The following is a 27,646-nucleotide window of genomic DNA, read 5'->3' on the forward strand; positions in this document are numbered from 1 at the left end:
CGGCGTTGCCCCGACAAAAGCGATCGTCTAATAAAACAGCCCGGATGATTTGCATAGGAAAATGTTTCAATTCGGGAGGGTAGATTAGAAAGAATTGCCTGAATTTCAATGACAATGATGTCCTTTAAAAAAGGCTGCTAGGCATTCAAGGCAAAATTAGACTAAAGGAAATATAAATTGAAGGTCACTTTTGGAATAAGAGAGGGTGCCAAAAGTAAATCTGAATATATAAAAGAAGAAACTGACTGACTGACTGATATATCAACGCACAGCCGAAACCGCTGGTTCTAGAGACTTCAAATTTGGCACATAGGTTCCTTATAAGGTGTAGAGGAGCACTAAGAAAGGAGTTGTCAAAATTCACATCCTAAGGGGGAATTGGGGGTTCAAAGTTCAACGTTTTAATAAGATTACTTTGAGTACGCGGGCGAAGCCGCGGGAAAAAGCTAGTTACTCATAAAGAACAGTGACTCGGGTGGCCGAGAGATGCGATTGCAGAGTACGCTGGTTCGATTCCAGCCTCAGACACTGGAGGCCTTGGTCACTTTTTCTTTCATTATGTGTAATTTATTTCCGTTTTCATTAGACTTATATTGACTGGGATATAGACCGTGATTACCTTTTAAATTTTTGTCGAGCTCCCGATATTTCGACGCAGTTGCATGCATCATGATCACGGAAACAAAAATTCAAAAGGTAATCACGGTCTATATCCCGGTCAATATAAGTCTAATGAAAATTACAGTGAATCATTCAAAACTCTTATTTCAGTTTTAATTAATAGGTAAATACTAAGAACTGTGAGACTGTTACGCCGGCCTTAAACAAATAGTACAAGCCAAATCGTAAATCTACTTGAAATCTTCATGTCTGCTTATTATATTACAATGAAGAATCTAAGACTGTCCGCCCGTGCCATAAACAATAGTAGATCCGTTTCACGCCGCCATGACGGTTCCACTTCCGTTTCCGGATTCCAACTCGAGGTGTAAATTGCACTTGTATCGTAATAAATAATGTAAGAATATGAGACAACTTAAAATAAGTCTTTAAGAAGGAATACTAAAGTGGTTGTGCCAAGCTAGACGTTTTTGGTGTAATAATAATGCACGAATGTTGTCGATTACTTAAGTCATTTTTTTGGAAGGTAAATGAAACCATAAAAATTATTAAGTTTAATTTTGATAAAGACAAGTTAACTTAGTAGTAACTATTGTCGTTTGTATACTCTCTCTAAAAAGCAGTACGAGATTTCTTACAATCTGATTTATAACTTCACTAATGTCACTATGACATAGTTCTACAGGGGTTCCAATTGGTTGACTGTAGTACTGTACTGTACAGTCAGTACAGTCACCTTTGATGAATACTTTTGCATGTTAAATTGTATCTTGTTATTTAATGCATGTTAATTATAAGATGTAATGTTTTGAAAAGAAGTTGCCCGCCGAGTTTCTTGCCGGTCCCGTAGTGGATAGTCCCCCCTCCCTACTGAGGGGGGACTGAAATCTTCTCGAGGCTGAGGCGTAGGGTTAGAGCCAGCGTAGCTTTATTTGACGTTCATATGCGCATTGTAATATGCCTACTTGAAAAATAAATATTTTCATTTTCATTTTTTTTTCATTTTTTCAGAACATATAGTGTGAAAAAGTAGCATGATAAAAACAACGAGAATTTTGAATAACTCACGGTTCGTTTCATTAGACTTATCATCACATAATATACGTCTATAATATAACATTTTCCATTCATAACACAAAAAAAAACCTACATTTTATTTGGCTTTTTTTTTTAATTATAAATGGGCTTACTCTTGGCCACAGACTAGCCAAAGGCAAAGACGTGGCCTACGATGGAGTAAGCTCGCCCAGAAGATGCCTGTTCACTCTTGATTTAAACATTGCCGGGTTATATGAGCTCGGAAATATAGCCGCCGGCAAGGAATTCCACTCCTTTCCTCACAATATTCCAGTAAACTGTACTTGTCAAATTCAAACAAACTAGCATTTACTACTAACGGCGCCTTCCAAATTTAAATGGCCATAACGGTTCCAAGTAGCCCCGCCCCCGAACAAAGTAATCGGTACTGCACAAAGTCGATACCGGTACTCGGTATCGGTATTACCGGGTACTCGTAAAGTTCAGCCGTCTGGGTTTAACTATCTGTTGAGTTTTCAGTAACTACAAAGAGGTTGAGTACGTGATGTACAGTTGTGGGGAAGAGTGTTACAGTCACCGGCATAAATAGTGATGATATCTGTACCTTAATCGCTTTAAATCGTTTGACAATGTCGTATGACATTTCAAACAAGACGTTAATGTGACAAGGTATAGAAATCATCACATATTTTTACCGGTGACTGTATCGTCTACATTTATTTTTAATCGTTTGATGAATTACCTGCAAAAATGTATATTATTTTATTATGTTTGTTGAACATTGATTTAGTTCGGTAATTTAGCTGTTGATGTCACAAAAATGGTCTCATATCATAATTGTGAACATTTTGTAAGGTATACCGGGGTACATATCGACTGCGGGACAATTGTATATAACTGATCCGTTTTTTCCATTATTACCTACACTATTATGTCGAGTTCCACAACTCTATCAACACGCGTGCCATATATGATAGTGGACACTCTAATTAATAATTCGAACATTGTAAAACATGGAAAAAATTGATTTTAATTTGCCCCACCCCCTTTCCCCCAATCGAAATTCCCCGCTGTACCTTACCTGAAACTATATTTGCAAAAGTGTGTGTACTTACGTACTTTTTCTGTTCGTAGTGTAGTTTTATGCGACATGTGTTCCGACTGCCATACGTACCTAACTTTTGCCACAGGATATCACATACTAGTCAGTAGTCATTTTAGAGCAATAAGTACATTGGGTAACGAATACAAATTAAATAATGCTTTTATTCGCGACAGTTTGCTAGGCACACCAGACGCGATTTACAGTGTTTCACGGTATGTCTCTAGTTGCTACATCTGAAGTTGTCCTAAATTTTCTGAAAATCTCTAAAGCTTTTGACGAAAATATTTTATAACAGATGTAAATCAGGCTTAACTTCGCGGAAATCCATGATAAGAATATTCTAGAAGAATAAGTAGGTGCTTTGCTAAGCAAAAGTTATTTCTAGAATTTGCATGATACCTGTTTATTAAAAAAAAAATGCCTACACTTTTGTGTGCGACAGTGCTCCAGGGGGCGTGGCGAGCGCCGAGTCATTTTACAGCGTTTCACGGTATGGCTGTAATTGGTCTCGACTCAAAGCGATACGTCGGAGCTTGCTCAACTCAGATTGTCACTGAAGCTTCTTGTTATTATTAAATAATATGTGTTATTTATTTACACTGGAACACATCCAACGGTTAGTAAAGGAGATAATTCGAATTTTCTTAGGTATAAAGTTAGGTAAAAGGAGGTTGCTTTGAAACGCATACAGGGGCGACTTTGATAATCTAGTTTTAAGGTCATTGATTTGATCTAATTAGTTAAACGAACATTTTCAGTGAATAATGAATAATGTTAATTTTAAGGCCGTTCAAATATCATCAAAGTAACCCCAAATTTTCATAAAGCCACCCCGGTTCACCGTATCTGTTTACGCCCACATAGGGGTATTTGACTAAAAAATCTTGCCATTAGTCGATATATAAATAAGCAAAAAATAAAAATAAATTAAAATTGCATCTTTGGATTGGCACAATGGAAATAAAATAATTTTGGCCAGCTTTTTTAGTCAAATACCCCTATGTAATACCCATTAGTGAATGCAAAGGGCCTTCACAAGCTCGCGCCACGCCTTCCTATCTTCAGCGACCCTCGTGGCCTCGCTCCAGCTCAAACCAGCCGGTCGTAGCTCATTATCGACGGACCGCTTCCATGAGTGAACAGGGCGTGTAGGAGGTAGGGCATAGCGAATGATGTTCCGCTTTGTGTGGTAGGGCACAGCACAGCGGATATCATCTCGCTTGAATCTAGAGCAGAGCCCAACTGGGGAAGTACCTCCGCCTTACAGAAGACAGCCAAATAGCACTAGACCCTACCATAGTGTTGTGTTCCTGCCGGTGAGTAAGGCTGACAGAGCTCAACGAGGGTGCGATGTGCTGTGACGGAAGGATCTACGGAACTAATTTGTCCCTTAAAGTCGTCGGCAACGCGTACCCTGCTTAGAACTTGTACACTCCTTTTTGCTGTGCACACAGCAAAAGGGAGTGTACAAGTTTCTAATGGGTTGGCAACACGCACGTGACACTCCTTGAGCTGCAGGCGTCTATAGGTGACGGTGACCGCTTTCCATCAGGCGGACCGTATATGCTTCCACCGATGTAGTATATAAAAAAAGGGCGCCTGGGGCCACGGCTTGCATTTTGCGGTTACCAGCCGAAAGCAATTCTTGCGTTGTATCTTTGTCAGTGTAGGTGAACCATATCGAATCCCGGTAAGGGCATTTATTTGTGTGATGAGCAATAGACATTTGTTCCTGTCGTGGATGTTTTCTAAGTATATAAGTATTTGTATATTTATTATATATGTCGTTGTCTGAGTACCCATAACACAAGCCTGCTTGAGCTTACCGTGGGCCTCAGTCAATCTGTGTAAGAATGTCCTATAATGTGTAACTTATTTGAATAATAAATAAATAAATAAATAATATTCATTTATTTATTTTATTTATAAACAATGGATCTACAACTACAACCAACCTTGTCAAGTACAAAACACCAACCTCGCACAAGACAAACCTATGACGGACATTCTAATCTACCCTCCACGTTCCGCCTGACAGTTGTAACAAACCTGAACAATAAACAAACAATGAACAAACATCAACTTTGCGCCCTACTGCCGCTTTTAAACTTCATAAAAACTACAGATACTGATCGAAATCGCCCTTATTTAAAATCATCGAGGTAACACTAAAGTTTTAGCTTTAAGACAAAAGGACCGCTCCGAAAAGAGGATTTTATACAAAAGTAGTCCTCTTTTTTCCTTCGGATATGGAAAATAATAAAAATTTTAACACAATCTGATGTATTTTATCAATCAGAGATCGGATTTTTGTGCGTCATCTCATACTAAAAGTCATTAAAATGACGTAAGTCACTAAGAATGTCGCAAATCCGTCCGATCTCTGTATTATCATAGTTATCTTTACGTTTAATTCTTGCATATTTGTTGGTTATTATCAAGAACGATTTAATACTGGACTGACAAAGCTTATACAAAAAAGCGTACCCCTGAAATTTACGGGCATTTTAGGCTTAAAACTAGATGGCGCAGCCTGGAAGTGACCAACATCATTTTCCCCAAATATTTTTACCTGTTTTTATATTTTATAAGAACAAATGACATATTTCTTTATTTTAAAATCATGATATGTCAATACACATTTTGAAAAAAATAAATTTGTAGGCATCATCAGTGTAGTTATGATAGTATTTAATAGGTGGCGCTAAAAAATCGAGGTACGATTCTTGATATGAAGTATATAAATCCTATATAAATAATCCTTGGTTATTCTATAAATTAGAAGCGAAATACAAGCTCGTATTTAAATGCACAACAAAATAATAAAACCGTGAAAAAAAAAAGCAAGCGAATACAGATACAGGTTTTAATCCTGTCACCAACATTTTTTTTGCTTGTCTGAAAATTGACCGGTAGAGAATGCCTCATCCATTAAGTTCTTTGTAGAATTATGTTTAAATATGTACATATCCTGGGAGGAAAAAGAGGCCACCATTTGTATGTATAATCATCATCACTGTAACTTCATTCATTTTCCTAGATTTAAGCCTACTTTGATGTTGTTGTAAATGTGTTTCGAATAAAGTCTCATTCATTCATTCATTCATTCATCCCCTCTTAAAATATTATAAAGAATAGTTTAGTTCTAAAGCAGCCAGTGGTCGAATAAGTCGGCATTAACGAGGGATAATGTTCGATCTGGTTTTGAGACCTACAATATCCAGAGGAAAATGGGAACAACATCTGTATGGACAATCGATCCCCTCTTATGTTATAAAGAATAGTTTAGTTCTAAAGTAGCCAGTGGTCGAATAACTCGGCATTAAAGATGGAAGATAACGTTTGATCGCGTTTTGACACCTACGGTTCGCCTAATTGAAATTTATGACGGCGGGCCCTTTTGTGGGAAGCGGTACTGTTGGAACTCGAACGGGGCAATTCGAATTTATAACGTCCATGTCCGAGCCTTGGGGGTTCTATTTCAACCCATATACATTTTGGACAGCATTTAGAACCTAAGGCATGAAGTTTTAAGCACATGAAACCACTCAGGTTTCAGTGCCTGTCTTTGACAAATATGTAAGAGGTTGCAAGAATACGAAAGTTGTGACATTGCCGTGACAGGTTGCCAGCCTCTCGCCTACGCCGTAATTTAACCCGTATCCCATAGTCGACTTTTACAATACCCATGGGAAGAAAGGGGGTGGTGAAACGCGGGTTATGAATGTTGTCCTGATTAATCTTGACAAAAAATATACGCGTATTAAACTGAATTGAGAAGTTTCGTTCTCGATCGAAACTCACTCGAAAAGCCAAACCAATAGTAGCCCATTTATTATTCCGTCGTTTCAGTTTGTTACAACGCTTCCGACTGTTTCCGGTCGAAACCTTCATTTGTTTATCTTAATTTCTTAATTAACTTAAATGAAAGCGTTTTAATTGTTTATATATTTCGTATTGATAAGTCGCATTTCTTGGCGCTGTTAACAATAGCTTGGAGTTTTTTGTTTTAATTAAAAACGTTAATTAACAGCTCATACGTATAAGTTTTTATGTTAATAGTCACATCTGTTGAGTTTACGGGTAACTTTTGAATTTAACACCTTAATCGCTTATTTAGAATAGACATTAGACGACTGGTCTCGCTCAGCGGGTAGTGACTTACGGCTCAGCCACGACATTGGTCTAAGCGCGACAGCGGCGAGCGGCGGTCATACATTGGAGCGAGACACAGCGATGGGACTTTTCATTCGCACGTATGGCTGCCGCTCGCCGCTGCCGCGCTTAGACCAATGTCGTGGCTGGGCCGATAGTGAGGTCCTGGGTTCGATACCCCGTAAGGGCATTTATTTATTTATATGATGAGCACATATCTGTGCTGTCTTTTAGAGTCATGGATTAATGCCAAGAGTTAGTTGGCCGTCTACAAACAAATATTGGCGCGAAATTCAAATTTTCTATGATAAACCATCGCCCCTACATTTTCTATCAATTTTTAAGTGTTAATTGCTCGTCGATGATTCCGCCAACACCAAGGTTTTGGAAGGCATGCGTTTCATGAAGATAATTGGCCGCTGAGCTCTACATTTTTAAAAGCTTTTTCCCCTCACTAGCTCGGAAACACGAGTTTTGTCCTTTAATACCAGCGGGTAAAAACGCATTTTATCCACTTATCTTATCTTATCTTATCTTAAATCTGCGGGGGCCCTTACGGATACACTTCGACCCATCGGGATCTTTTGTGCAATTACCCCCTACGATCCTAAGATCCTTCAGCTATTCAGGAGCTTCTCGACCATCTCCACGTATCGGATGATGAGGCTCATGGGTAGCTCTCTGAAGTCCTTCGGTGCCAGGTAGCCTGCTCCAAAGTTCTTCATTCTTTGTCTGGCGAGGGCGTGACATTCACACATTAAATGTCTGACGGTCTCTTCCTCTTCGCCACACATGCGACAATCAGTGTTGTCGGCGTGTCCCATCTTGGCCAAAATTCCTTTGACCCCGTAATGGCCTGTGAACACCCCCGTTATAATTTGGAGTTGTCTTTTGCCTAGCTTCCCTAGCTTTTTGCTCCATCCAGAGTCTACCCTCTGCATAAAGAGCTTTGAATGCTTCAGACCAACCAGGGCATCCCACTCTTTTTGGTGACTAGCCTTTGTTTGGTCTTTCATAGCCATTCTGATGGTTCCTTGTGAAAGGCCCACATAAGGTTCCGGACCTATGAAGTTGTCTTCAGATCCGGCCTTGGCAAGTTCATCAGCGTTTTCATTGCCAATGAAGCCTTCGTGCCCCGGTATCCATACCAGTTGCACCTTGTTTTGCCTTCCAAGCTTGTTAAGAGCTTGGATGCCGTTTAATACCAGTCTAGAGGTAACTCTGGGCGATGTGAAGGCTTTGAGTGCCGCTTGACTGTCGCTGAGTATATAGATAGTCTTACCTTGGATTTGTCTAACTATATTCTCATGTACACAGGCAATTATTGCATATGTCTCGGCTTGGAAGACCGTGGCATAATTGCCCATGCTGATACTACCACTGTAGTCATTTGCATAAATGCCTGCGCCCGTACCAGATGCCATCTTGGACCCGTCTGTATACCAGATGATGGTGTTGTCATCAGGAGTGGGTGTCTCCAGACCCTCCTTCCATTCGGCTCTAGTATGGACTTTGGTTTTGAAGTTTTTGTGGAAGATGAATTTCGGTTGCATTTTGTCGCAGCCCATACTCATCAGCCTTCCCATAGAATTGTTGTATTCCATGCTTGTGTGTTTAGTCTTCGGCATGCTATCGCTCCAGAGGCCTGTTAAAGCCAGCCGGTGTAGCGATTTCAGTGCCTCAGACTGTATCACTAGATGTAGCGGCGGGAGATCCAATAGTACCTCCAATGCTGCTGTTGGCGTCGTTCTGAACGCACCCGTTATAGCCATGCATGCTGTCCTTTGTACCTTCATGAGGACATCCTTGCATGTGCTCAGTAATGTCCTTGGCCACCAGGCCAGGCTTCCGTACAGGATTATAGGTCTCACCATCATGGTGTAGATCCACCTTAGTACCTTTGGGTTTAAACCCCATGTTTTGCCGTAAGCTGACCTACACATTCCAAACACTCTAAGTGCCTTGGCTGTGGTCAGTTCGACGTGTCTTTTCCAGTTCAGTTCTTTGTCTAGTGTTACCCCTAGATATTTCACTTCATTGGAAAGTTCAAGTACCCTTCCATAGAGCCTTAGTTGCTCCATGCCAGTAAGGGCCCTTTTCCTGGTAAACGGTACTACCACTGTTTTGCCTGGATTGATGGAGAGTTGTTGGTGGTTACACCACCTCTCCACTTGCCTCAGTGCTGTATTCATGATTTCTGACACCGTTCCCGGGAATTTCCCGTTTATGAGTATCACTAAATCATCTGCATAACCCACTGTATATACTGGGCCCCTATTTAGTTCTTCCAAAAGTGAGTTCACTACCAGGCTCCATAGAGTCGGAGAGAGAACCCCACCTTGTGGACAACCTTTTGTTGCTGTGGCTAGTAATTCTTCCCCCATGAGGGAGGACTTAATTAGCCGGCTGTTCAACATATTACCTATCCAGCGGCAGATGGTAGGTTCTATGCCATGTTTGAGTGCAGCATTATTGATTGCACCATATGTGGTGCGATCAAAGGCACCTTCGACATCCAGAAATGCAGCAAGACATAGTTCTTTGTTTTCTATGGCCTGCTCCGCTCTAGTTGTCACCAGGTGTAGTGCTGTCTCCGTGGACTTGCCCGGCTGGTATGCACATTGCAAGCGGTGTAGTGGATGTCTCTTGAGCGGACCATCCCTGATGTGTCTGTCCACCAGTTTCTCCAAAGTTTTAAGAAGAAATGATGATAGACTTATGGGCCTATATGATTTGGCTTCTGTGTAATCCTCTTTGCCTGGTTTGGGCAAGTATGTTACCTTTACTAACCTCCATGCACGTGGTACATGTCCGAAGGCAATACACGCTTTGTACAGTCTACTCAAGTGGGGTATAAGTACGTTAGCGCCTTCTCGTAGTAGTATGGGGTAGATTCCATCTGGCCCCGGGGCTTTATATGGCTGAAATGTCGATAATGCCCATTGTATTTTGTTGTGGTCTACTACCTTTTTCGACGTGTCCCAATTATGCCTGGTCGTGCGAGTGCACTGTTCCGTAACACTAATTGGTTCATCGTCTGGTACACTCTGATTTATTATCGAGCCTGGAAAATGTGTGGCACACATCACCTTGAGGGTCTCTAGCCCCGTTTCAGTCATTCCACCATCACTCCTTCTAATAGAGGTGAGTGGGACTGACTTCGTTGTGGCTAGTGCCTTCGTGAGTCTCATGCCTTCCGGAATGGAACCGATTTGATCGCAGTGGTTTTTCCACGCTTTCCTTTTCGCTTTCCTCACTGCCTTGCTATACTCTGTGAGTTTTCGCGCGTAGAGCTCAAAATCATTACTTCTTTTGGCATCGTTGAAGACAGCCCTAGTTTCTTTCCTGAGTTTTGCTATCTCCAGATTCCACCAGGGTACCTTCTTCGCCAGGATTTTCTTTTCCGGGCAGTTATTTGTCCAAGCCGTATGGACGGCTTGCCCTATTTTGTCAGCTTCAAGTTCTATGTCAATAATAGAGTTTAGCTTACCATTGGGGTTTCCCAGGTCCGCCTTAAGGTCATCCTTGAACGATAACCAGTTGGTATTCCTGGGATTCCGTTTTAGTATAACTTCTACTTTGATTTTAGTGGTATACCTAAAGCATATATATCTATGGTCCGATAAAGAAATCTCCCCAGAGACATGCCATGAACTAACTTTATTACTTGCGTTGTTGGACGCTAGCGTTATATCAATGACCTCACCTCGCCTAGCATTGACGAATGTCGGCTCATTGCCTTTATTTAAGAGTTGTAGTGAAGAGCTTACCAGGAATTCCAGTACCTTCTCTCCTCTTCTGTTGACATCCGAGCTTCCCCAGATGACGTGGTGTGCGTTCGCATCGCAGCCGATGATCAGGTCAGTGTTCGCCCGGCTGCCGTAGTCAGCAAGATCCCGCAGTTGTGTGGTGATGGGATCCGCCGCCTCGTAGGGAAGGTAGGCTGATGAGATGACTAGTGCCTTACCCCCCTTTATTCAGGATCTTGACCGTGGTCAGATCCCTGGAACAGAAAGCATTTAGAAGCATAGCATCAATGCCGGTTTTAACATAAATACATGTCCTCATATTACTCTCGGGGCAGATATACAGTATCGTCCCGCCAGTACCATTTAAGCCTCTTATCTCTCCCTTGTAAATATATGGTTCTTGAATAAGAGCAATGTCGAACTTGTCGCTTTTTAGCTGCCTAGCCAGAAGGGCAGTGGCGGCCTTATTGTGTTGTAAGTTTATTTGTACACACCTTAGCCCCTCCATTACGGCGGTTAGTGTTTGGCGGTGCTGAGATCAGCGGCCGCCTCCTGGACCGTGTTGTCGCAGGACATGGGCGAAGTGGTGCCCTCCAGGTAGAGTTCCTCCAGACCGCGCAGGTCCTCTGAGCCCGCCACCGATAGGATCGGTGACGACTCTCGGGTCCAGCGCAGCCCGGCGAAACTCTCCCCGACTAGCACCACTTCCCCCGCCTCTGACCGGTCCCGAGCCACCTCCGCAGGAGCGCCAGGCGGCGCGTCCCGCTCCGGGGCCTCCCCCGTCGCCGCCCCCGCGGCGCCCGAAGCCTCATTGGCCACTGAGTCCCCCTCCCCCCCGTCCGCGCCGGGCTCCACCCCAGCCTCTTCATGCTCACGCTCCTTCCCCGTCTCCAGGAGCTTGAAGTGGCTGGTGTCGAGCCCCGAGTGAAGAACGTAGCCGGCCTCCCTGATGACGTCAGCTGACACCTGGTCCATCAGAACGATGCGCCTGGTGTTCAGCTCCGACATCACGGTGTCGACCACCTTCCACTCGTCGGTGCGGAGTTTAGGGTTGCGCCTCTGCATCACCCGCAGAGCCAGCGACACGTCCTGGCTGCCATCGATCGCCGTACGCCAGGCCATCTTGACCGGCTTCGGCAGATCTTTAGCAGCCACGACTTTCAGGCGCCGCCCGCCGATCTCTCCTCTTCCGATCACCGAGCGGAGCCATCCCACTGCGTCGCTTCCTCCGCAGGTGATGTGAAGCGCACCCCCCGTGACAGCACCTAGTGTGATGTCGGGCATAGGATCGGCCGCCTCGTCCAAAGCTACGAGCAGGACGCTCACTATGGCCGACCTATGCTCCAACATCACCTTTTCCCCAGGAAAGGCCACTGGGACGATAGCCATCTTCTCGCTCGCCGCTACCTCAGCAAACGTCCCCCCCACCCTCGTTCGCTTGTGGTCGCCAGCGAGCAGAGAAGAGTCGCCACTGGCCCCCAGTGACCTCTTGTTAGGCTGCCTCCCCGCCCCACTAGTGGAGGGTCCGGCCCCCACTTGCGCGTCCCTATTCTCCCGCGCCTTCGCACGCCTCTTCTGCCTCCTGGTTGGGGCTACTCCTCCACCCGACTGCGCATCCGCACCCTGGGGTGCAGTAGCGTCGTCTATGGCGCCCGGAGCCGCCCCACCAGAATTTGGAAGCGGTGCGTCCCTCCCGCAGTTGGCCGTTGCTCCGCGGCCAATCCCCCCAGCACCAGCGCTAGTCGGCTCCCCGAGGGGTGCTTGCTTTGCGCCCCCACTCTTCAACCCTAAGGGAAGAGACGGGTTGGTGCTGTTGGGATGGCCAGCTCCGCCGTGGCCCCTACGCTTCGCCCCCGTCCTTGCGGACGTCCACGTGTTGCCGCTGCCAACGCTCGTGGATCTGTCACAGACAGCCCCACTATTCGCTGGTGCAGCAACCTTTGCGCTATGCGCCTTCGCCTCATCCCGTACGGGTACGGCGTCCCCTCCCCCGTCGTTATAGGTACATTAGTATCCATACAAACATTGAAAAATTTCAGCAAACTGGCTCCCCACCCACCACGGAGCCACACATTTGGAATGCATTGAAGCATTAGGGCTACCAAGTCTGCTATAGTAATCCAGGATGCGTTGTCTGTGAATCCGCACGGTGCCAAAACCCTGGTCAGCTCCTCAGCCGACGCAGTGAATCGTGCTCCGCCGATTACAGACCCCTACACCCCAGAGAACTAACCTTGTGGCCATCTGACTGGACACGGCAGCCGATTGATCCTAGCTGGCTAGACTAAGACCGCCCGTGTGAGATGAATATGGAGCCAAAGGAGCTTCGCCTAACAGGGATAACGACCGCAGACCCCTGCTTCGCCTAGACTCCCAGGATCTCCTTCTCCACCCGTACGGGTCCCCGCGCACGGCACAAACACGCGGGTGGCATTCTACCGCCTCCCATCCTTCTTTGTGGATGGGAAGCCCGCTGCGACATGCCACGTCATCGCCTACGGCTGATTATACGGGATATGGATCGTTGTTTGCCATCATCACCCCACCCCTACAGACTCGTCCTCATGAAGAAGTCGAGCCTATAGCGATGTCGCCATGCTGGCAAACATTGCGACCCATCTGAGGGATATGGATAGGTTGGGATTACACTAAGGGTGTTTTACAATGGTTCACTCACTTGGCCCAGTTGGAGATGCAGTCATCCGGATGACAACAGCTACTTCCGGTCCTTGTGTCCGCTCCCTTGCAAAACTCGCCCTACGATGGTTCAACTGGTTGTTTCCGTTCTTACCTGTTTCTACGGTAGAACCAGGCAGTTAACAGGCAGTAACCTCGGGAAGGAGCACAACCAGTTTTGCCTCGGGGATCTCTGCAACCTGTGCTACTCCCGAGACCATCCACCATGCCAGCTACCGGACAGGTAGCTGACATAGAGACAGACCCACCGCAAGAAGCGACCGGTCGCAAATTATCACTTGCACATGGACCCGCCTCCGCCCATTTATCCACTAGTGGGTAAAGTAATTTGACCTTGAATAAAGTAAAAATAACTGCTTTAAAATTGATAAAAGTAGGTGAATCTAGTAATAAAGATGATTTACCACCTGTGGAACTACTGGAAGCAGTGATAAACGCATTTTTTGCGTTGTAGTTTCCTCGCTATTGGGACCGTGCGCGACGACACGCCACGTGACAGGTGACCATTATGGACAATATTGTCGCCGCTGTTAAGCGAGAAGTAAGTAAAAATTGTGAAAAAATTAATGAAATCTTGTGTTATTTTACTATATTAGACAATTTTGGACGACGGTGGTTACAACATTATCGCCAATAACATTAAAATTGTTGTTTTCAGTGAGAAATTAACAAACTGGTGACTAAAACGGGGTTTCGTGCCATCGCTCACGAAATCATTTTCCAACCTAAGACGATGAATAAAGACAAGAAATTGGTGCTAGCTGGGCATTTTCTAGAGATCGAAGACTTTTTTACACCATTTGTACCTATATGCAATAAAGTATAAATAAATCATTGGCTTTTGAAATAGTTGATCAGTTCACTGCTATCCTGTCATTTTCATAGGCTAACTATAGGTATTATAAGTATCATTGCAGGGTACAGGGTTTATTGTAAAATAAAAACAAACTAGCTATAATAACGTTTAATTATAATATACATTACATAAACTTGTTTCATTTACTTGAAAATATTGGAGGTTTACCAGATATCACATCAAATACAATCATGAATGCGATGAAATAAGTTCTCAGGAATTTTATTTAAAATGTGATAAGCCTTCAGTGGATGGACTGCTTCTGCTTCTATTGTTCTCGTGCTCCTTCTTCCCATTGAAACCTCGATATTTACGCATTTTCGTCAATCCGTTTCGATTTGTAAACAGGAGCACAGATGAGGAAACAAATAAAATTATTTCCGAACATAACTGGGATTGGCTTCCACGTCGGCTTTTCTACCTCCAATAAAATTTGCACTATAAATTCACCGTAAATTCAATTCAATACTTGTATCAAATGATTACGCACTTTAAGTAAAACTTCAGAGATTGGACGACACTTTTCTTCTTACGGCAACTATTCACTTAAACGGTGGTTTCGTTTCCACCACGGTCTTGGAAATAGCTAGAATTTAGTCGCTACTTTTCTTGGAGTTATTACAATTCGCCATAACAAATTTTACTGGGTCCGTATTAAATTTATCTCAAAAACGACATGAAAATGTTTACTGCAATATGGATTTGACAGCGCAAGTCAGCGACTAAGATGTCAATTTTGGCCGTAGTGAGCGCTGTGATCGTTTTAGCTACCCCCTCCACCCGCTTTGCACCCTGCCAATAGTGAGGGGAAAAGTTTTGTGTTACACTCGGGTGCAAATGTATTTTACTTCTCGTGTGTTAAAAAACTCGCAAGTTCAGGATTCTATTCTTGAACTAATCGCTTCGCTCGTGGTTCAACTGTAGAATCCTCGTTTTTCAATTCCACACTCGGCGTTAAAATACAACTTTGCCCCCTTGTATAACAAATAACTATTTTTCAACTTGCCTTGTTAGTAGGTATGTTAGTTTGGGTCAAAACGTAGAAGCTAAATTTGACTCACTTCACGGTTTCCGATGGCGCTGAAATTTTGCACACATATGTAAATAACGTGACAATGTAATATTATGGTATCATACAGCTGATCTGATGATGGAGCAGAAAGGTGTGGTCATTGGAACTCTGTTATGAAACGTCGTATCCCCATCGAGTAAGGGGTTTTTAGAAACCTCTCGGAGAGCAGTAGATGACTGTTGAAAGAAAGGTACAGTCGGCGATAAAAGCTTGTGCCAAAAATGTTTTTTTTTTTCGAAAAAACTTATTCTAATTTGTCGCTTTTTTTCAGTGCCAAGATTTGGTTGACCGTCTTTAATATTAAATTTAATTATGTTTCTAAACATCGGTATATAATTTATAACGTATGCTTTTGTCCAAGCACTGGTGGCCTAGCGGAGCGTGCGACTTTTAATCCGGAGGTTGTGGGTTCGATCCCCGGCTCGTACCAATGAGTTTTTAGGGACTTATGTGCGAAATGTCATTTGATATTTGCCAGTCGCTTTTCGGTGAAGGAAAACATCGTGAGGAAACCGGACTAATCCCAATAAGGCCTAGTTACCCTTCGGGTTGGAAGGTCAGATGGCAGTCGCTTTCGTAAAACTAGTGCCTATGCCAAATCTTGGGATTAGTTGTCAAAGCGGACCCCAGGCTCCCATGAGCCGTGGCAAATGCCGGGATAACGCAAGGGGGATGATATTTTTGTCCCAAACCCAATAACACCCCCAAACGACACGGCAGCTTCCGACGGATGGTTCCCGTAGTGAATTATCGCCCCCGCCCACAGAAAACTAGGACTGATAAGGGGTGACAACATTAAAGGGGTGATAATATTGATAATCATTCATACAATGTGAATTTAAGGTAGTAACGTCTCGTTGGCTGCTTTTTTTATTAAAAAAAATTAATAAAAAAAAAATGTTTATTTCGGACCAATTAAAAATCCATAGAACTTGTTAGTATAGACTTAATATCTAGGTTGTTATTAGTTACTTAATATCCTAAGAGTAGTTAATTTACAACTATATTTTAAAATTTTAAAATTACCCCCGACGCAAAAACGACGGGCTGTTATAAGTTTGACGTGTCTGTCTGTCTGTCTGCCTGTCTGTTTGTCTGTCTGTCTGTGTGTGTCTCTGTCTGTGGCATCGTAGCTCTCGAACGGATGAACCGATTTGGATTTAGTTTTTTTGTCTGAAAGGAGTGTTCTTAGCCATGTTTCATGAAAATCGGTCTACTATGTCGCGGCTGGGGTTTTTTTTTAATTTTAATTTTTTGGTTAGGTTATCTCGATAAAAGTACATATATAATTTGTTATCGCAACCATGTCTACAGTGCTTGATGAGAAAATTTTCTAAACTGAATTAAATGGTGAAATAGTAATAACTTAAAAACACCTCATAATGATAACACTAATGTATATCTTGTTTCATTTATTGCCGTTTTCACATTATCTGATCCGATATCGAATGTCGGAAGGATTTCAATGGAAAAAATCCAAGATGGCGCCTGTATGTATGGGATATCGGTCCTACATCCGGTATAGTATCGGGCAATGTGGAAACGCACTTAGGCTTACATACTGCATTTGTGAGTGTGCACGGGAAAACGTTCCACTTTGTCGATTGCTATAAAGCCGCTTTGTCAGTTTATTCATATAAGATAAGTTGTGACATTTAAACATTTATGTAATGTATCCAATTATTATTCTAATTACTTTTAATATTGTATTATGATCTCTTAAATTCAATTCAAAATTTAAAGTTTAATTATTATTAAGTAATAACGGAGAATCGGGAATTATGGAGAGCCAGGGGAGAGGCCTTTGCCCAGCAGTGGGACACTCTAATAGGCTAAGAAAAAAAAAAAATATTCTAAATTTTAATATATGAACTGAAACTGTTGACGTGTAATGTATCTGTGCATTTACGAAATAAATGAATATGAATATGAATATGATACAAGTAAATCTCGCCTTAATGCTAACTGACAAGGTGGGACGTTTTACTAAACACACTCACATTTAATTATGTAAGTAAACAACATTATGTGTAACACACAACCCCAAATTTCAGCGACGCAACTTCCGACAGATGATTCCTGTCATGAAATTATGGCCCCCGCCTACAGAAAACTAACGCTGATAAGGGTGACAACGTTATAGGGGTGATAATAACCCTTACAATGTGAGTTTAGAGAGTAACACCTTCTTCGCTAGGCTTTCTAGATTAGGTATTGATATATCTGCCCACCGTAATACAGTTTATACTAGTACGGGGGTCAGAAATACACTTACTTAACTTTGTCTTGGTTTTTACCATAGAATAGTTACGACAAATAAAAATGTAAGTAGTTTAAGCACTTTTTCTGGCACAATAAAAAGATTTTATTTTATTATTTATTATATATTCTATATTCTGTGGTATTGATGTATGATTACTATGATTAGACAATATAGTAGAATTCCAACTTTATTTAAGTACTAGCTTTTGCCCGCAGCTTCGCTTGCGTTAGAAAGAGACAAAAAGTAGCCTATATCACTTTCCATCCCTTCAACTATCTTCACTTAAAAAATCACGACAATTCGTCGCTCCGTTTTGCCGTGAAGGACGGACAAACAAACAGACACACACACTTTCCCATTTATAATATTAAGTATGGATTTTACATTTGTTTTTAATTCAATTCCTGTTTATGTATTTTTTACCAGCTGAATAATATATACCTTTCGGGGAGGCTTGCTGCACGCTGCTGATTATAGTTTCTAGGTTTCTACATAGGAAATGCCGCTATGATCTTCTATTATTACCTATACATATAGTGCGGGGCGAAAACGGCGAATTAGTATGAATGTATAGTCCCTGCTGGCAGAAAGCATGAAACTTGGCATGTAAGTAGCTTATAGGTTTATAAGAAGAAAGAAAATAGAAGTAGAAATACGCCGAGGTGTCAATGTTTCCCCTCTTTCCTCTCATTTTCAGTTTTTTTATATTTTTATAAAAACCGTAAAAGCTACAATAATAATACATAATTTAGCTTTATTATTAGTCTACGTTGGTTCGGTGTTATTCATGTATGTGTCTATGTGCTCTTAGCTACACATAAAAAAGTTGTATATTAAAAACGTATTTTTAAATATTATGTATAATTAGCTTTTTCCCGTGGCCTCGCCCACGTACTAATTAATTTAAGCTTCTTTTTCCACACAAATTTTGGACCCCCATTTCACCCCCTTAGGAGGTGAATTTCAAAAATCCTTTCTTAGTGTTCCTCTAGATCTTATAAGGAACCTACGTTTTTAAAAAATCCTTACTTAGTGCTCTTTTAAATCTTATAACGTAGCCTACTTGCCAAATTTTGAATCTCTAGGACCAGCGGTTTCGGCTCGGCTGTGCGTTATATATGTCAGTCAGTTTCTTCTTTTATACGTATATAGAAGAATATATTATATATACTTATATTTAGAAGATTAAATTGTAACGGGACTTAATCGCGTAAAACTTACGTTTCAATTTAATAATGTGAGTGAAAATCGTGTTAGAACATCTCACTTTCCCTAGCCAATTCGTAAGAAGGCGTAAACATTCGGTTATCTCTCCATGGGTCATAAAGCTTAATGTATGGCTCACTTAGCGATAATTCGGGCAGGTTCGCAGGGGGAGACAATGTAAATTAGGGGCGGTAAAACTGTAAATATTGAGTCATTTAAAAGTGAGTATGGTTCTTAAATAGAAAGTTACGTGAAAATTGTTATTGAAATTGTGGCGTAGGCGAGAGGCTGGCAACCTGTCACTGCAATGTCACAATTTTCCTTTTCTTTCAACCCCTTAATTGCCAAGAGTGGCACTGGCACTGAGACTTTAGTAGTTTCATGTGCCCTGCCTACCCCTTTGTGGGATACGGGCGTGATTGTACGAGTATGTTATTGAAAATGTTACCTAGTATAAAAATACAAGCATTGTGTAAAATATCTATATTCTCATGGTCTTATAAATTTATAATTTAGTTTATAATATATTATGTATTTATAAGAACTACCTGGTAATGATACATATATTAATACTTAATGTATTGCTCACTTAGCTATAATCCGGCCAGGTTGGCAGGGGGAGACAATGTAAATTAGGGGCGGTAAAACTGTAAATATTGAGTCATTTAAAAGTGAGTATGGTTCTTAAATAGAAAGTTACGTGAAAATTGTTATTGAAATTGTGGCGTAGGCGAGAGGCTGGCAACCTGTCACTGCAATGTCACAATTTTCCTTTTCTTTCAACCCCTTAATTGCCAAGAGTGGCACTGGCACTGAGACTTTAGTAGTTTCATGTGCCCTGCCTACCCCTTTGTGGGATACGGGCGTGATTGTACGAGTATGTTATTGAAAATGTTACCTAGTATAAAAATACAAGCATTGTGTAAAATATCTATATTCTCATGGTCTTATAAATTTATAATTTAGTTTATAATATATTATGTATTTATAAGAACTACCTGGTAATGATACATATATTAATACTTAATGTATGGCTCACTTAGCTATAATCCGGCCAGGTTGGCAGGGGGAGACAATGTAAATTAGGGGCGGTAAAACTGTAAATATTGAGTCATTTAAAAGTGAGTATGGTCCTTAATCAAGTTTTATTTGAAAACCGTCATTGACATTGCAAAGTTTTTTTTAACTTGGAGTATTGTGTGGGTAAATGCCATAATATTATGTCATTTAATCAACAAAAAAAAATTACTAATTGTTTTTGAGCTTTCTATAAAATAGGTACTTACCAACACACACAGTTTACACCATGTCACAGTTTCGTTTTCTTTCAACCCCTTATTTGCCAAGAGTGGCACTGAAGCTTTAGTAGTTTCATGTGTTCTGCCTACCCCTTTATGGGATACAGGCGTGATTGTATGTATGTATGTATGTAGGTACTTACCTGTTTAAATTCTACTGAAAAAAATGCATATAAAACCAATCGCCAAGCATTCAAAGCGTGTGCAGGAAGGCCTTGGATATAAAAATGACATGAAAAATTCACAATAAGCCGCTGGCACCCGTCACGCGGGACGGGGATAAAAAATCAATTTCCTGCAGCTCGTTGGATTGCTATTAAAATATGCTGCTGTAGTTGATATTGGTTTAATATTTAACTGACAGTTGAGTTCTAAGGATATCTTGTAATACACACTAATCATGTTTAAGGAGTTTTTATATGTATGTTGTCTAGTTTCATTTCATGTTACATAACACATAGTTAGTGAGAGAGCACACTTGTTTAGATACGTAATGTGTAACTATGTGTCAAAATACAAATACTAAAACTAAAATTAAAACTTACAGATAAAACCTAAAGAAACGTTTTTAAAGCGCATTAGGAAGATCAACGAGTTATTTAAGAACTAATATTAACAATGCCTAGGTATACCTAAGTTACTAAAAATATGTAAATATAGTGTCTTTTTTCGCCTACAAACTGCTATGCAGTTTGACGAAGATTTAAAAGATGATTTGTGTAATGTTTTTTCTGTAACAAATAAAAAAAACTAGTTTTGCACTATTTTACCATGTTTCCGCAATAGGCGTGTGTGTCCCATCCATCCGCCATCTTGTTTTCTCCGGCCACAAATTCAAGTAAGTGGCCATTCGTACTGGAGGGGCACGAAATACCTACGACGCCGTTCCGGCCCACTCTCCCCTGCCTACGACGGTAGAAAACGTTTTAATTTCTACTGAAGTAATTTTCTTGAATCTTTGAGTAATAATGCAACATAATTATTATTTAATTTATTAAACTTTTACTGCACCAAAGAAAACCTTTAAGTACAAAAGGCGGACTTAATGCCATAACTATAAGGTATTCGTATTTATAATTATATTTGACGACCGATCTGGCTCAGTCGGTAGTGACCCTGCCTGCTAAGCCGCGGCCCTCGATTCGAATCCCGGTAAGGGCATTTATTTGTGTGATGATCATATTTCTTCCTGAGTCATGGATGTTTTCTATGTAAGTATATAAGTATGTATTTCTTTGTTTAAGTATGTATATCGTCGCTTAGCAGCCATAGTACAAGCTTTGTTTATAGTTTGGGGCTAAGTTCATCTGTGTAAGGTGCCCCCAATATTTATTTATTTATTTTATTTATTTTCTACCAGTCAACCTTTAGGCAAAGCAGACTATGCCTTTAAAAAAATCTATAATATTTATGGTTTATACATTTCTGGTATAACTGAAATTCACATATAACAATCACATACATTGTAAGTAATTTTTTGCCAGCAGCCATACAAAAGCTATATCAAACGTCAACCTTTCAAACCGTTCGTTTTTAAATTCGGAACGCCGAAAAATGGCCGCCAGACATCGCTTTCCAATTTCCACGTCTAGGCGTATCATGCGTCCGCGTGACTGACTTGCCTGTTCTCCCATAGACAAAGAAAATAATATAGACTGAAGGTATTAATCAGGATCTAAACTACTCACTACTCAGTAGCTCTGAGACCTGTGGGCTATTTAACCATAGCGACATTGACACCTGACATAATAGGCTACTAGACTCATATCAAATTTGGCACAAGAAATAATTGTTTTCTGTAGTATTTGACATATAAAACCAATGTTTATATATTTTGGGTATTAAAAGTGTTTGATGGCTCCGTATTTTCGATTAAAAATGTGTGTAATATTTTTGTTTGCTTTGGCCACCGAAAACGCTGTCAGCCATTTAGTGATGTCATAGAACCTAACTTAATTCATGTCGAGTCAATCACTGACATAATGAACTTTATGCCTCATACTTAAAATCAGAAAATTTTGTGTTTAATTCCGTTGACGTATCATGCACAGACAATCTATAGATTAAGATGGCTAATGTTGTTTTAGACCTAGACCTACGCCGGCGCTCCGCTCAATAAACCTTCTGTCATCTTGTATACCTACTAGCATGAAGCATACAATATATGTAGGTACAGAAAGAGTCATATAGCTACTCTACTCGATATTCAATCAGTACCGTAGTACCGCTTTATTCTCAAACTTTATGAAAATTATTTTCGTTATTGGTAACTGGCTATCACTCATTTATTACCATACCATGGAAAATGGTGCCATGATGACGTCACATACTCGTCGTCTTAGGGTCTCTGCTGTATATGGTCTTCCCTATCAACTAAAAAGCCTATAGTCTAGTTACCATCAAACATATGTACACCCGTTTGAACTCTATGTCATTGTTATAAGACCCAAAATGACACTTGGAGGTTATTTTTTTAATTTTTATTGACGGAATATTTTTTCGCGTTTTATTGAAATTTCTGTTGTTTTATTGACATGCATGTGCGTTTGTTTTTTTGGAAGTTAGTGCCGGTTGAATAAAATTGATAAGTCTGATTCCATTGTTCTGTGCCTATTGTAAAGTCTGTGAATAGTGTGAATTAATATAGAAGTGAAGTTCACCATTCTGCAGCAGGAATCTTCCAAAATAACTGATTAAATTTTCATGCATACATTTATTATTTATCATAATTTATCTATTATTAAAAAGTGTAAGGGAATTTCTCAAAAACATGAGCTTCTATTTTATAAATAGAAATTAGCTGAAAAAGCTTTCTTGCCTCAATTTTAACTTTTATGTAGACAGAATAAATGATTACATCTAAAAAAAATATCTTACGTATTTTTCACACACCTAAATAAAGGAAGTTTAATTATTTCCAACAAAACGACAAAATCAAGCATAATCACCCTTTACAATATCTATCATTCAATCTCGCACCTCGCATCACCAAAACGCCAAACTTATAAACAAATCATTGACACTTACGTCGTTTGTAAACTGAGTGTGGCATCATAAAGCCATCTCCCCACATTACAAACACGCGGCGAGCGATAAATAGTTGTAATGCAGGATTCTGATATCGCGAGATCGCATTACCGAGCGCCGGGCGATAATACGCGGCACGCGGGGCTTAGGAAATCTGAGATCTCTGATGAGCGGGGAGCGTAGACGCGACAGTTCGAGTATCGGTGCTACGAACCGGCGTGTATTCGGCCCGACTTGGCTTGACTTTTGGATTGCTAATATACAGTGTAACATTTAAAAAATGTTTCATACTACTTATAAACTTATTAGAGTTCAAACCTTAATAATTGTGTAGAAATTACAAACGATACAGAGTTACAAACATAATAGTATTTTTTTCCTACTATTTACAACGCACAAATTTTAAGAAAAATATCTGTATATGTGTTATTTAACATGTCTGTAAACGTGACATACAAAATGTCAAAAATCAAGATTGATTTCATAAACAGATGTTTTTTTATGGCGGTCACATAGAAGAAGTATTTTTAAACGTCATTATGTTGGCACGAAATTTAATTTAGTCACATCATCATTATCGTTCTTGCTTGATCCTGGCGTTGACCACGATTCGAGAGCCTGGGGTCCGCTTTGATAACTAACCCCAAGATTTGGCGTAGATACTAGTTTTACGAAAGCTGTTGGTCCTAACTAGGCCTAATAATTTATTTAGTCACATCATCGCTTTAAAAAGTTTATTGCGTGCCTCTCAGAGACTGCCCCGCGTATCCACAAACCAAAGCCGGGGTGGTAAACCCCTCGTTAAGCGCCCCTTGTAAAAGCGCGTGAATGGGCTAATCCCTATCGCGCTAAAGTGAATCAATTAAAGATAAGCAAATATGCCATTGTGGGGATATTAGTTGGGAGAGGAAATTAACTTTTGCGCGATCCGTCATCTCTGACGCACCCTTTGGAGTTGGTTTACTGTTATTTGATAGTGCTGTGATTTTTGTAAGGGAAAGCGTATGGTTTGTAATAATTGTAATTAATGTAGTTTGTATGCATTGCGCCTCGGACTGTATCAAAAATGTGCGTGGAGTGTTTCCGCGCTGAAGAAATGAAACTTCGTAATGTGGAAATAATAACCTAACCTCAAAATTAAAATTTTGAAAAAAACCCCTACCGCGACATAGTAGACCGATTTTCATGAAACATAGCTTAGAACACTCCCGACTAACTCAGCTTTCAGACAAAAAACTAAATCTAAATCGGTTCATCTGTTCGGGAGCTACGATGCCACAGACACACACAGACAGACAGACAGACAAACAGACGGACAGACGGACAGACAGACAGACAGACAGACAGACAGACAGACACGTCAAACTTATAACACCCCGTCGTTTTTGCGTCGGGGGTTAAAAATAGGAAGGAGTATTTCAAAATGGGTCTAGGTCACATATTAATAATAAGTTACTAACATAAAAGGTTAGGTAACAGTGTAGTGATTCTTTCAGAGAAACCTTATATATTATATCTTTGATAATTTTGTATAACCTTGCGTTTCTTTGAGTCTATTCTACAATCAGGGTACTTAGCCGAATGGCACAGACGATCACGAAACGCTCACGAAACGAAACGCTCGTAGATATATCTCTATCGCTCTTGCGTATTGGCGCGACAGAGCCAGGCTACTTTTCGCGGCGTTTCGTTTTCGTTTCGCGTCGCAGAAATGCCATTCGGCTATGGCACCTGAACTTTCAGATGAAATACTGCAAGATATGTCACTCGAAACCTCCAAAGTCATAAATCTGAGTGAAAGCACATCGACCATATTAACTTTTCGCTTTCTTTGATTAGCGTTTAAAGCACCTGCCGAAGTCATTAATAACATAACGTAGATGCGTTCGTGATGTATTAGCAGCGACTTGTTTCCATTGACACACGAGTTTTTTTTTTTTTTTTCAAAGCGCGAACCGACTTTCATGGCAAGGACCATTTACACGACGCGGGAACTTGCCCATGTCTATATGTATAGTTATACCAATTCTGGATTGATGAGATTGACTAGGTACATGCAATTTACGACGGTCAAATACCGCAATGTGAGTTATCTTACCGTGTAAAGGGTCCTAAATGTACGGACACCGACTCTCATAAAACAACTAGCTGTTTAGAAAACTCTGATCAGGGTGCGTAGCCGAATGGCACAAACGCTCACGAAACGAAATGCTCGTAGATATCTATCTCTATCGCTGCGTATTGGCGTGACAGAGTCAGACTACCTTTCGCGACGTTTAGTTTTCGTTTCGCGTCGCAGAAATGCCATTCGGCTACGGCACCTGAAACGTTGATAGATACAATAGGAGAAGATATGTCTAGGATTGTAATAAGTCAATGTAGCTTCACATACCCACATTATTAATCTTCCTTTTAGCGCATTCGAGTCCTCTGGCTCTTTCATAAATGGAAATAGGCTTTTATGATGTCGTACAACCATCTGGCCTGCGGTTTTCCGTCATTTTGGCTTCTCAGTCGAGTTCATAACAGTGCACGCAGTTTAGAGATTAAGTATGACGACGTAATTTTATACGATTGAATACACCTTACAACGTTACAACATTGTTCTAATCAAAAAAAATCTTTGAATCTTGATTCGAGTAAACATTAACCCCCTTATTCATAAACGTAGGTACTCTAAAGTTATCAAGCCGATAAAGTTCGTTTGTCCCTTTCCGACGTATTAGTGTGATAGAAAAGGACAAACGAACTTTATAGTCATCATGATCCTCCTTGCGTTATCCCGGCATTTGCCACTGCTCGTGGGAGCCTGGGGTCCGCTTTGACAGCTAATCCCAAGATTTGGCGTAGGCACTAGTTTTTACGAAAGCGACTGCCATCTGACCTTCCAACCCGAAGGGTAAACTAGACCTTACTGGAATTAGTCCGGTTTCCTCACGATGTTTTCCTTCACTGAAAAGCGACTGGCAAATATCAAAAAACATTTCGCACATAAGTTCCGAAAAACTCATTGGTGCGAGCCGGGGTTCGAACCCGACCTCCGGAATGAAAGTCGCACGTACTTACCGCTAGGCTACCAGCGCTTCTTGATAACTTTAGAATACGTTTATGAATAAGGGGGTAGGAGGATAGTGGGAACACGCCCTGTGATTTTTCCCAGTCAGTAGAACGCGATATGCGTATCGCAACGCCGCTGCTTCGCTGGCGCGCTGATGGATTCAATACGCGTACGTAAATGACGTGGAAATGCTTAGAGAGACAAAGGGAATGAAGGATTAGAATTAAATTATGCGGAAAAGAAGTTGTATAGAAATATTTGGGTGACAAGCTTTACTCAGAACCAAAGACATTATATAACTACATCGAGACAGATAGTCTAAGAAAAAAACGTATCTTAGTATAAACCATACAGAAAAAAGTTACCTTTGGGGGACGCTCAGCTGGACGGCGTAACATTTTAACATATATGGGCCTAATTGTCAATAGATACTGAGGTGCAAAAGTTTTAAGCCTGTGTCAAGAGATGGCAGGCTATGCACTGTGATTACACATTTTACTTCGACAGTAACTCTCTATAATACTCGATCCTCTACTCAGAACATATTAGTTCAAAAAGGTGCGTTTTTCCACAGATAGGTAAGACCGTCGATTTATGCCCCCGAAAGCCTGTATAGCAAAAGGCATGAAATAGGTAATTGAAATCATTACAGATGTTTCTGAGTTTCCCGAAATACTTTATTGATAAGATAATGCTTGCAACGAAATATTTAATAAATACTGCTTTTGAGCGTTGGGTAAAGTTATATACAAGATTAGCTTTTGCCCACGATTTAGCTCGCGTTAGAAAGAGACAAAAAGTAGCCTATGTCACTCTCCATCCCTTCAACTATCTCCACTTAAAAAATCAAGACAATTCGTCGCTCCGTTTTGCCGTGAAAGGCGGACAAACAAACAGACGCACACACTTTCCCATTCACAATACTAGTAGCTACTAGTAGCTATTGCCCGCGGCTTCGCTCGAGTTAGAAAGAGACAAAAAGTAGCGTATGTCACTCTCCATCCCTTCAACTATCTCCACTTAAAAAATCAACACAATTCGTCGCTCCGTTTTGCCTTGAAAGACGGACAAACAAACAGACACACGCTTTCCCATTTATGATATTAGTATGGATGAATTTGTTCGTCATCTGGTCACTCAGTCAACCAGGCAAGGGCAACAATGCTATTTTACTAAGCTAAAAGCAGTATAATATAAGGAATAAAAATTAAATAGGTACTTACAGCTTATCTTAAAATTTAAAAATGTTCTCCTATTTTTTTTCAACACAGAACGTGATCTCATTTGTAATCTAAAAGAAATATTTCATAACTACAATAACTAATGATAATTAATCTTAATAGTTACGGCCATCACCTATTCCTATAATTATAAAAAGTTACCCAAATTAAGTTATTACCATATAAATCTAACGTCTCAACCAAAGAACTATATTAATAATTCATAACTAAATTAATAATAACAATAAGATTAATATTATACGTGGGGGATAAAAGTGCGT

The 27,646-nt window shown here is 40.8% G+C and overlaps 1 protein-coding gene across 1 annotated transcript; it reads right to left on the reverse strand.

The window, feature by feature from the left end:
• Positions 1–4,777: 4,777 nt before the first annotated feature.
• Positions 4,778–11,176, reverse strand: LOC125238205. The gene is made up of 3 exons (XM_048145478.1): positions 10,993–11,176; positions 10,009–10,862; positions 4,778–4,813 (listed from the first exon to the last, which is right to left on the reverse strand). The coding sequence occupies exons 1-3, from the start codon at positions 11,174–11,176 to the stop codon at positions 4,778–4,780; spliced, it is 1,074 nt and encodes a 357-aa protein (XP_048001435.1).
• Between the last annotated feature and the right edge of the window lie 16,470 nt (positions 11,177–27,646).

The sequence above is a fragment of the Leguminivora glycinivorella genome, chromosome 23 (genome assembly GCF_023078275.1).
Source record: "Leguminivora glycinivorella isolate SPB_JAAS2020 chromosome 23, LegGlyc_1.1, whole genome shotgun sequence".
NCBI lineage: Eukaryota > Metazoa > Arthropoda > Insecta > Lepidoptera > Tortricidae > Leguminivora > Leguminivora glycinivorella.